General features: G+C 37.0%; 1 protein-coding gene across 5 annotated transcripts in view; it reads left to right on the top strand.

Annotated features, from left to right (window-relative positions):
- The window catches only part of FKTN (fukutin), an 82114-nt gene that overhangs the window by 18823 nt on the left and 48892 nt on the right, over nucleotides 1-14399 (top strand). For all 5 annotated transcript variants that reach the window (XM_044265210.1, XM_044265211.1, XM_044265207.1 and 2 more), the window contains exons 3-4: nucleotides 7992-8051; nucleotides 12459-12662. In XM_044265210.1, coding sequence (XP_044121145.1) covers nucleotides 7992-8051; nucleotides 12459-12662 — 264 coding nt within the window. The remainder of the gene's footprint in view (nucleotides 1-7991; nucleotides 8052-12458; nucleotides 12663-14399) is intronic.

Here is a 14399-nt window from a genome sequence, read left to right as displayed (position 1 = left end):
CTCCAACGGTGTTCTCATGGAGTCTGTGGGGGCCATTCTGGGGTCCCTTGATCTCTGTTCTTGTTCATCTGTCCACGTGTTCGATCTTCACCCTCTGAAAATTGGGTGATACCTTCAGTTTCTCTCCGTGGATAGCTCTACGTCCCTCCAGGCAACCCTCTGACTTTTCCCCAACTCCATCTTATCCATCGCTGCTCCATGAGAAATAAAGTCATGCATTCTTCCCCCGATGTATGTTGGGGTGCAGACGACTCAGTGTAGTCATCTCTAGATCTCCTGTCTGCAAGAGTCAGACCATGTCTTACACTATTCCTCGCTCAGGCAGGAATTAGACCTCGGGTCAGTGTGTGTGTCAACTCTCTGCATGGACCTAGTAAGACTCTTTCATGGGCACAAAGTGAAGGGCAGGCACAGCCCAGCCCTTTCCTCTGAGATGGGTAGGAGAGATATGAGCTATTTCTAAAAGGTTTATTTGTTTATTTATTTGAGAGAGAGAACACCAGCAAGGGGAGGGTCAAAGGGGGAGAGAGAGAGAGAGAGAGAGAGAGAATCCTCAACCAGACCTGCTGAGCACAGAGCCTGACATGGGGCTTGATCCCAGGACCCTGAGATCATGACCTGAGCCAAAACCAGGAGTTGGACGCCCAACCAACTGAACCACCTAGGCACCCCATGAGCTATTATTTTTATTAATTATCTTCAATTTTATAATCAAAAGTTGTATTTGTTATATTGTGTCCATGACATACAAACTCCTTTAGTAATAAGCACCATATTCATTAATTACACAAAATAAGGCATAAAATTAAATAAAGTTCACTAAACCTGTATACTGTTAAATTTGAAAATTTCTATTATTTGTACTAGAGTTCTTATTTTTTAAGTTCACTATTAATAATAGGTAGAAATGATAACATCTAAGTTCTGAAATATCAAAGGTTACTTTTATTAAAAATACGGCAATTATATTAAACTATTCCTAGACGAGTAATTTTGCATTCTATAAAATGAAGTTTTAAACTTTATTATCTCAAAAATTTTTATTTGAAAGTCACCATTCACCAGGCATTTTGACAGGGTGATAGAAGCAATGAGAAATGGTTTCTTTCTTCCATTTATTTATTGGGGACGGATGCTACTGGAAGTATGGATGCTTCTTGCATGTTATTAGTGTGAAGATAAAATACAATCCGTAAGGAATACAAGTAGTTTATGCCAACAGAAAAAAAATGCTTTATTTAAAAATAGTAGATGTAGTTAGAGTAATAGATACTGAAGCTCCCAACTTTTTTTTTTTTTTTAAGATTTATTTATTTATTAGAGAGAGAAAAAGAGAGAGAACAAGCAGGGTGGGAGAGAAGCAGACTCCCTGGGAGTCTGATGCAGGACTCCATCTCAGGACCTTAAGATCATGACCTGAGTGGAAGGCAGACGCTTAACTGACTGAGCCATCCAGGTGCCCCTGAAGCTCCCAACTTGTAAATTTTTTTCAATTTTGTTGAAAGTATTTACCCTTTTAGCTTTTTATTTAACTTCAAGATCTCACTTAAACTTTAGGGAAATACAGATGGATCTTGAGTATTCTAGTATAGTTTCTTGTGACACAGGAAGAGAACTCAGTTTTATAAACTTTGTTTACTGATTGTATCTGAATTACATTTCTTATTTGTTCAACATTCTCATATACTCAATCTTAGATAAAGAAAATTCACGCAAATAAAATGATTTCTAGTTCAGTTAAATTAGTTTGATTTGTTAGCAGGAGATTACAGAATGGTAGCCGTGATCAGCCCTCACTTATAGGTCAGTAGCATCAGTATAAAAACCATGATTTTTAGGTCATGTTTGAACTTCAAGGCAATTTAGAATAGGACATTTGAGATTATGTATTAAAGCTAGGACAGGAATGAAAAGTTGGTTTTATCTGTGATCACAGCCCACTTGTAGTAGTGAATTCCTGCAGCAGTAAATGTCCAGGACTACAAAGCTTTTCAGGCTTTTTTCAGGAGAGAGTACTTTTATCATTGGTTAGGGAAGAAGGGTTATTGCTATCTTAGAGTTAAGGAGATCTACTTTTGATCATTTCTAGGGCTTCACCACAGAATTCCTTTTGGCCTAGCTGGTTAGACAAATTTAGTCTTTCAAGATTTTCTCAATGAGGTCTGAATTATCTAGTTACTTGTCAGCATTAAAGAGAAGGAATTATTATAGCTCTTGTGTTGGCTACAACTCCACACATGGGTGGATTTGACTTGTCACATTCCAGAGAACAACTCTCTAGATCTTTGAAACACAAACTCTTGTGTGATGACCCTGTGAGCATTTTCTTTGAGCTCCAGTTTTCAAGAAATTGGCTGACGGTTTGCATCACAAAGGAAGGGGTGTCTGTAGGACCCACTAGGGAATGTCAGTTGTTCATTGTTTCTTTACTGCACCAACCAGGACTGTGATTATAATTCTGTGTGTTCATTCAGTCTGTGTTTATTGATTACTTGTTACATACAGGCCACTTTACAGGAATACAGAGATAAATAGAACACAGGTCCTGCTCTCAAGGAACTTACAATTTGATAGAGGAGGCAACAGCATTAATTCTTGAGTTCAAGACCCACATAGTCCCAAGTTCAAATCCTCATTTGGTTGTTTGGCTTACTGCAAAGTCACCTAACTTTTTTGAGCCTCAGTTTCTTTAAATGGGCCTAATAGCAACATTGCTGGTTGAGATAATGCATGAAATGCATCTCACTTAGTGTTTGATATATGATAGATGCTCAGTAGATGATAGTTGTTAGTATTTCCACATTCTAGTCTTTTTAAAGTTTACATTGCTGTTTGATACGTGAAATTGTGTTTAATTATTACTGGCTTCTCACAAGCCTACATTTATCATTTTTTCATAAGTAAGTTATCTGGGGCCCAGATATCTTAAGCTTCTTGCTAAAGATTTCCAAGTTCAGGTCCTAAAACTTACATCTTCACTCATAGAGTCTTCTATGAATATGTTAAAACAAAATACTGTAGCACTGATAAGATATGAAATGAGATGGCTTTAAGGTATTATGGGTCACAGTAGAAAATTGTAGAGTATTGCTGCCTCAGTGGAAGGAAGACAAAGCCAATGGACAGTGTTTGTGTAAAGCATTGAGTGAACCAAACCTTAGTGATGTTCTTAACTTAGAACCATAAGCAACACCAGTGCCTGCAGTATTCAGCTATTCCTATTACCTGGAAAGCCACTTACAGGGTTCTGTGCTAGGATGCCTTTATTTGCTTTATATGTAGTGACCTCTGTGTGTTTGGTTAGAAGGCCAGGAGGGAGTGGAAAAGGGAGTTTGGATTTCAAGTTCGGCAATACTCATTCACAGTGAACAATTTCATGTGCCATTATTAGACATGGAAATTAATCTGGTAGCCATTTTAGATCATGTGTGACAAAGATTTTTTAAATATTTTGAGTTGGTCAGTTGCTTGCTAAAATCATGAAAGAAACATGATTGTAAAAAAATCTTCTTTGACTATTGGCTGATTCTCTATGCTCTGAAGGATAATATATGGGTCATTTCTTGAGGAAGAGTATTCCATGTGATAATCTGATGTAGTATGATAAACTTTGATAAATACTGTTGTTCCTTTCTTCTTATCCTTTCCTCTACCCACCCACCTCCAATTACCACCATCGTTCAGGAGAAATGTGGAAGAATTTCTTCTGTTAGAATTGAGGGATATTTAAACAGTACTTCCATGTATTCCCAGACTTTAGACTTTTAGGTATTTTAGCCAAACACTTTGTCTTCCTAATAAACAAAGCTTTCCTACTGTCTCAGATCACATTTATGAGTCTTAACAGTAAGAACTTCAGTGACTTGGGAGTAAGTAAAAGAACAGTGCATCTAGTGGAAGGAAAGGCACTGAGATACAGAAGGGGAAAGTTGCCTAGAGGGTTGGTAAATTTACCATGGTTAGTGTTTCTGATCCTTAGGATTGCAAATTAATTTTTGTAAAGACTTTATTTATTTGACAGAGAGAGAGAACACAAGCAGGGGGTGTGGCAGGTGGAGGGAGAGGGAGAAGGAAGCCCCCTGAGCAGGAAGCCTGACCCAGGAGCTCCAACCTAGAATTCCAGAATCATGACCTGAGCTGGAGGCATACACTTACTAAGGCATACACTGACTTATGCCCCAGATTGCAAATTTTATAAACAATTGAAAAAGATCAGGTTTTTAAGTCTGACTGTTTGATTTTTTTATAGGCATGAGTAATAATCATGCTAGGTTAACAATTCTGGTTTTTGGTTTCTGCAAGCAACTGGTTGTTGGATACTGTCTTTAAAAAAAATGAAAGGATTTTTCCTTAAATATTCACCTCCTATATCCCAAATATTTTCTCTTTAATGGCATATCTTAATTTGACTCATTTATCAGTGGAGTTCAATAGCCACCAGACTTTTTCTACCCTGCTTTTTGGTATCTGATTCTATCTTTCCATTTATTAATTCACTTCACATAATTTTTACTCTAAATTCCTACAGGACTATCTTTAGGCTTTAAATTTTTTTTTTAAAAACTACTGATTTTATATAACATTTCTTTTAGAACATTCAGCCATTTATTTCTCAAGTGTTCATTGAGCACTTACTATGTGACAAGCACAGTACTAAGTTGTGAGAGTACTAAGTTACAGTACTAAGCTGTAATCCTTGCTGTATAGGAAGTCACAAATGGAGTCATAATCTTAGGTCATAATCTCAGGGTCCTATGTCTAGCTTTGCACTCAGCACAGAGTCTGCTTGAGATTCTCTCTCTCCCTCTCCCTCTGCCCCCTGCTTGCTGGCTCTTTCTAAGATAAATAAATCTTATTAAAAAAAAAAGAGAGAAAGAAACCTATGAAGAGACACACAAGCAAATGACAGTATAATATGTTACTTCTTCAAAGCACACTTCATAAACCCTGTTCTGCCTACTTTACTAGTTATAGTTTAAGAACTCATCTGTTCTTTAGTCTCTAGCTTTTGTAACCCTCTTTTGTACAGCTGTCACAGTTATTTTTCTTAAGATGTGATTCACTTATTCTCTGCATAGCATACCTATGGAATAAGATCCTAATTTATTACCATGGTATGGTAGATAGTCTTTGCTACTCAAGATCCTGTCTTCCCCGCAGTCTGGGCTTCAGGAGGTAACCTGTATGGACTGCATTAGCTGAATTCCTTGCCTTTTCTAGTTGAGGTCAGCCAATGGGAAACATCACCTAGAGGGTGGAGACCAGGAGGAAAGAGAGGCCAGGTTATTTATTCTCTTGGTTCTCTCTTTCTAGGATCATTGCTCCATAGGGACTGCATTCCTTCGAAACAGTTACAGTGTAGCCACTGGGTGCCAGTAACTGTTCCTCACCAGAGATAGATTAACCATTCAGACAAATGAAATTTCAACTGCAAGGCCCCTCACTTCCAAAGGCCCTTGAAGGGGCCTTAGGAGTATGTTACAAAGCTATATATTTTGGTGACGTTCGCAGAAGATATTTTTGCATTCCTTTTCTTAAAAAGGACCACCAAAATTGTGTAATTTTCAGGCCCCTATAAAACTGGATCTTCCTGTGTCCTTATCCTTGATCCTTCAAGCTTAGGTAATTGCAAAGTTTATAGGGAACAAAAAACAGCTGAATAACTTACTTAGGGAGGTTATGGTTGAATATTTAATGGACGAAATAATATTTTGAGTTGGTTTTTATGAATATAAGTTTTATGAGTAAAAGTTTTCTGGGTAAAGAAGGGTGGGAAGGGCATTACAAATAGAGGAAACAGCCTATTTGGAAAAGATGAGCTGTGTGGAATCTATGTGGATATCTAGAAAAGGATGAGCTATGTGGATACCTAGAGACCAAAGGAAGCACAGAAGTCTTGAGGCAGGAACATGCCTGGCAGTTTTAAGAATAGCAAAGAGATGAATTTGGCAATAGAGAACTTTTGCTTTTATTTCAAGTGAAATTGGGAGCCATAGGAAAGATTTGAGCTGATATGTGACATGATCTGACTTAAAAAAAAAAAAAAAAAGTAGTAGTGAATGCTCTGTTGAGAATAGACTGTTGGATCAAGGGCTAACACAGACCAGTTAGAAGGCTGTTCTAGTAATTTGCAAAAGAGAATGATGTCTTGGATAAGGGAACTGGTGGTAGAGTTCATTGAAAGTGGAAAGTAGAGCTATCAGAATTAGTTTATGGGCTAGATGTTGGGTATAAAATACAGAAAAGAATGAGGGATAACTTTAGTATTTTGGGCTTAGATAATTGGAAAAGGGAAGTTGCTGTTTACTGAGATGGGGAAGACTAGGAGAAGTAAGCTTGAGGGATGGTTAGAGATCTGGAGTTTTTTGTTTTTTGTTTTTCATACATGTTAAGTTTGAGATGCTTATTTGACAGCCAGATGAAGAAGGTGAAAAGATAGTTGAATAAATTTGTAATTCAAAGGACTGGTTTGGTTGGAAATATAAATTGAGAGTTATAAGTGTATAGATTGTATTTAAAGTCAGTAAGAGTAGATAAGTTACCAAGAAAGTGAACGTAGAGTAAAGAAATGGGAGAAAAGTCTCCTTGTGTGAGTTTTGGGACCCTCCAATACATCAGAAGTGGAAGACCTAACAAATGAGAGTTAAGAAGGAGCAGCCAGAAAGAAATAGCAGGAAACCAGAAGCAGTCAGGATTCTGAGAGCCAACCAACTGAAGTGTTGAGTGAGACAGACGTGATCTACAATTCTTGATAGATCAAAAAAGACAAGGGTAATAATAATAATAATTGATCATTGGGTTTAGCAACATGGAGGTCATTGGTGATCTTGATGAATACTTGGAGGAGTGAATTTAATCTTGTGAGCACATGAGAGGACTTGGAGGCAGTGAGAACAGACAGCCCATTAAGGGTTTTGCTTGAAGGAGGACAGAAAATTGTTAGTTGGGAAAAGAGGGGTTGTTTGTTTGTTTAAGATAGGAGAAATACTATCATATTTATATATTGATGGAAATGATCCAGCAGAGAAAGCAAACAGCTTGGAAATTCAGTCTCATCTACTAATGGAGAGCTATGGTGAGCAACAAGGGCTATGTTACAGAGTTTTCAGTCTCTTTTGAGGATGAAGATTACAAAGCTGTCTCTTAGTGCTTTATTCTCAAATATCCCTTGGTGTGAAAATGTTATTGTCTAAGTTGCAGAGTTTATGAGAGACCAGTTCTGGCTTTACCTTAATAACTCAGTATATCTCTACCTCTTTTCCTGCTTCCTTCCCTGCGTTTAACAAACATCATTAAACATTTACTCATTACTAAGCTCTACACTAGTCACTGTCAATACAGAGAAGGATTGGACTTGGTCCCTGCCCTTAAATATGCAGTGTAGGGGGGAGATGAGTCTCCTTTTTAGGAAATTGGGGTATTTTTCATTTTTTAGGGTAAGGCTATTCTTACTGTTCCTCAGCGTCCTCTCATCTATATCTTCTAGGTCAAGAACATATTCAAGGCATAAGAAACTTCCCTGGATCTTCTTAGGGCTTGAAACATTCTTCCTATTGTCTCTAGACCATCAGACATTCTTTTTCAAAATACTTTCAAAGTATTTTGGAGCTTATCAGATGAAAACGCATAATGCTTTCTTCTGATCCTCTAGACCTGAATATTTTTAAAAATTTTTCTTTTTTAGTGGAGTATAGTTGACACCTAGTGTTACATTAGTTTCAACACAGTGACTCAGGAGTTATGCTGTGCTCACCACAAGTGTAACTACCATCTGTCATGCAGCACTATTAGAGTACCATTGATTGTATTCCCCATGTGTCCCTTTCACCCCATAACTAGAAGCCTATATCTCCCACTCCCCTTCACTCATTTTTCCCATCCTCCCACTCCTCCCCTGTACCCGCCACTAGTTTGTTCTCTGCATGCCAAGCCAAATAAGTCAGAGAAAGATAGCTTTGAATTTACTAAAAATTTTTTTGTTATCTTCTTAGAATGGAGCCGGTTTATCAAAATCTAAAGGAAGCCGACTTGGATTTGATAGCACACAGTGGGTATGTATGATAAGCATGAGTGAAATTCCTCCTTTACAATGTTCATTTGGTTCATTTGTTTATGTACTTGATAAGTATTTGTTGAATGATGACAATGGTAATAGCTGTCTTGGTGGGCAGTGGGAGTGGGTGGTAGAGGGGAAGAGGTAGGCCCTGGGTCAAGTACATTACATGCAGTATCTCATTTAGTCTTTATGGACACTTTATGAAGTCGTATATACTGTTATCCTCAGTTCACTAAAGGGTTTAAGGCTAGTTGGCTAATAAGTGACTGAATCTAGATTGTAAGTATTTGCTTTCAAAATTCTTACTCACTTAACTATGGTACATCCCCAAATGAAAAAATGTATGAATCAGAATTGAACTATGAATAAGGGACAATGATGATTAGGAATAAAAATCAATTCAACTGGCTTCCTTTTTTTTTTTTTAAAGATTTAATTTATTTATTTGACACACAGAGATCACAAGTAAGTAGAGCCGCAGGCAGAGAGAGAGGGGGAAGCAGGCTCCCTGCTGAGCAGAGGGCCCAATGCGGGGCTTGATTCCAGGACCCTGGGATCATGACCTGAGCCGAAAGCGGAGGCTTAACCCACTGAGCCACCCAGGTGCCCTTCAGCTGGTTTCCTTTATGTATACGATATATCCCTGTTTTGATTTATAAATTTCAGAACCTATACATTTATAAAAATAAGTTTTCTTACCTTTTTTCTAGGCAAATTTAGAATGAAAAAGGATGCTAGGTTACTAGTTACTAATAAAAAGTTACATTTCTCCTGTTAGTATACACTTTGGATGTGACTAGTTATTTCTTTTTTTTTTTTTTCTTTTTTTTTTTTTAAAAGATTTTCTTTATTTATTTGTCAGAGAGAGAGGGAGAGAGAGTGAGCACAGGCAGACAGAGAGGCAGGCAGAGGCAGAGGGAGAAGCAGGCTCCCTGCCGAGCAAGGAGCCCGATGTGGGACTCGATCCCAGGACGCTGGGATCATGACCTGAGCCGAAGGCAGCTGCTCAACCAACTGAGCCACCCAGGCGTCCCGTGACTAGTTATTTCTTGTGGATGACTTCAGTCTTTGGCATCTCTTTAACCAGAGACACGAAGCTTCTAAGATAGAAAGTAGATTTTCAGAATCATGAAGCAGCAATGAAAGAGTAGTAATTCTAGGTCGTTGCTGGCACCAGTTGGTTTTGAACTATTATCTAAAAAGTAAAGTCTGGGATATCCTATACCAGGCTCCTTAACTATGAAGTATCAAGATGAACTTGTAATTTATTAAAAATAGTAGAACAGGAAGCCCCATCTTTTTCATTCAGGGAAAGATCCTGAGGTGGGATAAAATAATGGATTTTTTTCTAAAAGAGTTTACTTCCAAGATAAGTGAGCAAAAATTAAAGAATGGCTCACTACATTCAGTGAGTTCTCTTTGTTAATTACATTGCAAGGTACTAAGAATCAGTCTTTGTAATTGCAGAATCATGAGGAAGGGGAGAAGTACTAAAATACTTCTGTGATAGTATTTTAAAAGGAAGGAGGGGCGCCTGGGTGGTTCAGTGGGTTAAAGCCTATGCCTTTGGCTCAGGTCATGATCTCAGGGTCCTGGGATCAAGTCCCGCATCGGGCTCTCTGCTCAGTGGGGAGCCTGCTTCCCCCTCTTTCTCTGCCTGCCTCTCTGCCTACTTGTGGTCTCTTTCTCTGTCAAATAGATAATTAAAATCAAAAAAAAAAAAAAAAAGGAAGGAAAAGTGAAATCTGATCAGTAAGTGTGACTGAGCCTGATAAAATTCTAGAATGAGTTATTAAACAGATGAGAGCACTTAGGAAAGAAAATGATTATTAGGAGCTAGCCTTTCACAAGAACAAGTCCCACCAAGCCCTGTTAGATGATGAGGCTATTACAGTCTTAGTACACCCTGTTTTTCAACAAGACATTTTTCTTTCTTACAAACAAAATGAAGGTCAGATGGTAATAGTCATGTTTATTTAGAATTAATTGGATTTAGAATCAGTTGGCCATCTGTTTCCAAGGAGCATTGATGATTGCATTGATAACAACCTGGAAGGCATATTTAGAAGGTGAGTTAGAGATTCTCTTCTCTACCCTGCCCTAATCTATATTTATAAAAATAATTGTAATGCAGCCATAAATGTGTTCATTATGTTTGTATTTAACACTAAGCTGAAAGAGATTCATTCAACAAACATTTATTAAGCACCTTATATGTGCTGGTGTCTGTCACTTCATCATCTTTCTTTCAAAATCTTTTATTTTATTTTCCTGGTATAAAACACAGACAGCAACAACCATAAGAGAAAAAAAAAGATAAATTAGAATCTCACAATTTAAGACTTCTTTTTTTTTTTTTTTTAAAGATTTTATTTATTTATTTGACAGAGAGAGATTACAAGTAGGCAGAGAGGCAGGCAGAGAGAGAGGAGGAAGCAGGCTCCCCGCTGAGCAGAGAGCCCGATGCGGGACTCGATCCCAGGACCCTGAGATCATGACCTGAGCCGAAGGCAGCGGCTTAACCCACTGAGCCACCCAGGCGCCCCACAATTTAAGACTTCTAATCCTCAAAAGACTCCATTAAAAAAAGTGAAACAAGATGGGATCAGGAGGGAGACAAACCATAAGAGACTCTTAATCTCACAAAACAAACTGAGGTTTGCTGGGCTGGGGGAAGGGAAAGGGTGGTTGGGTTATGAACTTTGGGGAGGGTGTGTGCTATGGTGAGTCCTGTGAAGTCTGTAAACCTGGTGATTCATGGACCTGTACCCCTGAGGCTAATAATACATTATATGTTAATAAAAATTAAAAAAAAAAGACCCCATTAAGAAAACGAATAGAGATGCCATGGAGGAGGAAGTATTTGCAAAACATGTATCTGACAAAAGACAGGGTATTAAGAATATATAAAGAACTCCTACAATTCAAAAGCAGATTTTTTTTTTAAAGATTTTATTTATTTATTTATTTGACAGACAGAGATCACAAGTAGGCAGAGAGGCAGACAGAGAGAGAGGAGGAAGCAGGCTCCCTGCTGATCAGAGAGCCCAATGCGGGGCTCGATTCAGGACCCTGAGATCATGACCTGAGCTGAAGGCAGAGGCTTTAACCCACTGAGCCACCCAGGCGCCCCCAAAAGCAGATTTTTTTGTTTATATTCTTTATCAAGTTGACGAAGTATTCTATTCCTGGTTTGCTGAGAAGTTTTAATCATGACTAGGTATTGAATTTTGTCAAATGCTTTTTCTGAATTGAAAATATCATAGCGTTTTCCCTCTTTATTCTGTTGATATAGTAAATTTCATTGATTGATTTTCAAATGATAAACTAACCTTTCTTTCTTTTTTTTTTAAACCTTTCTTTTCTGGGATAAACCCTGCTTGGTCAGGATATTTACTTTTTTGGTTTTTTTTTTTTTTAACTATTGGATTTGATTTTCTAGTATCTTGATAGTGGTTTAGAATTTTCTTTTTTGGAATATTTTTGTTAGGTTTTGGTATTAGGATTGCACTGGCCTTGTAAAAATGATTTAGGAAGGATATCTCCTTGCTCAGTTTTCTCGTAAGTTTTGTAGAATTGGAATTATTACTTAAATCTTTGATAGAATTTACCTGGGAGCCATCTGAGTCTGGAGTTTTTTCTTGTTGTTGCTATTATTTTGATATATAACAAATGTATGTATTACATATAAATGTATAACAAATACATATGAATATAAAACCAATATATATGTTTAAATTCAATTTTGGTAATTGGTATAGGGCAATTCAGATTTTCTGTTTCATCTTGTGGTAATTTGTTAATTGTGTCTTTAAAGAAATTTGTCCATTTTATCTGAAATTTGTGTTTTTAGTAGGGGGCTCTACTTACTGCCTTAAAGAATTATATTTTAAAATATCACATTATTACTTGAAAATCAAACTATATATGGGAATAGTAAAGCAGGCTATATATTTTAGTTTGAATTTTTTGCTTAGAAAGATTAGTAAGCAGTATTACAAATATGAAGAAAAGTGGCACATACAATTGATTTTTTATTTTGAAAAGGTTGACATGACCAATTTTTAAAAACTGACATCTGGTATTTCCTTTCCCACTTTGGCTCAAAAAGATTTAGTTAATACCAAGGGAATAATTTGTAAGCCCAAAGTTTTCATTTGGGATACAACTTCCCCTATAAAGATTTTGTTACTCTTTTGATGTATAATTAGTTAGTAGCTTACTGTTCTCTAATAGTGTGTTGCATATATTTTTGTTATAGCATATTTTACCTTGTATTATAAATCTACTGAGTGAAATATATATATATAATATATATTCTTATAAAATTAATAAAAATTTAATAAGATGGATTGTTGTATTGGTTTAGAAGATTTAAAGGGATTCTTTTCCTCTCAAACAGCGTGCAGTTAAAAAATTTATTATGCTAACATCCAGCCAAAATGTACCAGTGTTCCTTATTGATCCTTTGATTCTGGAATTAATTAATAAAGACTTTGAACAAGTAAAAAATACTTCTCATGGCCCCACTTCAGAATGCAAGTTTTTCTGTGTTCCAAGGGACTTTACTGCATTTGCACTACGGTATCATCTGTGGAAGAATGAGGTAAGATGATTGGCTTTCAGATAATAGAATGTGTCTTTTACAAATTAGTGTGGGGTTAAACCAGTTTAAAAAGTAAAAAGTAAAGTTCATAGAAATTATAACCTGTCTACACACATAGTCCACTAAGTCAATATAAGGTCTTAACTATAATATAAATTAAAAATAAAAGGAAATGTTTATTTCAGTATGTAAATATTTAGTCATGACTACATTAGAAAGCATAATGAAGTAATTCAGATGGTTACACTTTTTAGTAGGATTATTAAATATGATTAGCATCAAATATAGACTCATTATGAATGATATTGTTAGTAATGTGGTTTTTTTTAAAATAGTAAACAAGTTTCCAACAACAGAAGAGTAAAATTATCTCTCCTTTAACATAGCTATTGTAATCCTGGGAAATAGAGACTCAGATCATTATGAACAAGGTTTTCACTGCAGGACTCCCTGATAGAACATTTGAGATTATTCAGGACACGGGGCAGATTTTTGTATTTTAGATTGTAGGATATCTAGTATTCCTCACCCATGCCTCTAATTGCCAGTTGTGTCTTCCTCAATCATTATGATAATCAAAAATATGCCCACAGATTATTTTTAAAGACTTTATTTATTTGAGAGAGAGTGAGAGACAGAGGGAGTAGAGTATGAGTAGGGGGAGGGGCAGAGGGAGAGGGAAAAGCAGACTCCCCTGAGCACGGAGTCCGGCATGGGCTCCATCCCAGGACCCTGGGATGATGACCTGAGTCAAAGGCAGACGCTTAACCAACTGAGCCACCCAGTCACCCCTGTCCACATTTTTAAAATGTCTCTTGGATACAGTACCACTTGCTTTGAAAACCAGTCCTTTAGAAGAAAGAGAATGTGCCACAATTGGCAAAAACCAGTAGGACCGTAGCTGGTGGAAGAAGCAAAAGGTCAGAAGGGAGAAAGTGTGGAAGATTTTATGAAGATTGTAAGGCCAGGCCTAGAAGTATTATGTGGTATTTCCTCCACATTTTTTTTTTTTTTAAGATTTCATTTATTTATTTGACTGAGATCACAAGTGAGCAGAGAGGCAGGCAGAGATGGGGGAAGTAGGCTCCCTGCTGAGCAGAGATCCAATGTGAGGCTCAATCCCAGGACCCTGGGATCATGACCTGAGCCGAAGGCAGAGGCTTTAAACCACTGAGCCACCCAGGTGCCCCTCCTCCACATTCTTTTGACTAAGACACAGTTTAACTCTATATCCATAAAGGAGAAGACATTGGTTATTGCTAGGTTAGGGTTCTCTACCAGAATTAACACTTTTTCACGTGTAACAGTATGAACAACAGTAACAACAAATATCTATTTTGACCTGCTGCGTACTACTCACTCTTGATTCCTATGGTTGAGGAACTTGCAGTTTATTGATAGTTTAGACAAACAATTAAAAAGCAGTATAATCAATACTATGATAGAGGTCTGTATCTATAATGAAATGAGAGCATGGATGAGGTTATACCTAATCCAAATGACAACATTCAAAAGCAGTAAGTGATGTGAATAATGTACTCTTGGAGAATGTTTATGAATGTTATGGCTGTTAAGATGATAAACTTACAAACACAGCTCCGTAATTTAATAACATTAAAGTCTGATATTACCACTTAGGGCTTTGTTTTCCTTAACTATAGACTAGATATAATAATATTTTTCCTTTCTAACTTCAAATAGTTTTTAGGGACATCAGATGAGATAATGAATGTGAAA

This window comes from Neovison vison, chromosome 9, assembly GCF_020171115.1.
Source record: "Neovison vison isolate M4711 chromosome 9, ASM_NN_V1, whole genome shotgun sequence".
Taxonomy (NCBI): domain Eukaryota; kingdom Metazoa; phylum Chordata; class Mammalia; order Carnivora; family Mustelidae; genus Neogale; species Neogale vison.
Note: the sequence above shows the minus strand (reverse complement) of the source record. Positions and strands in the feature narration are given on the sequence as shown.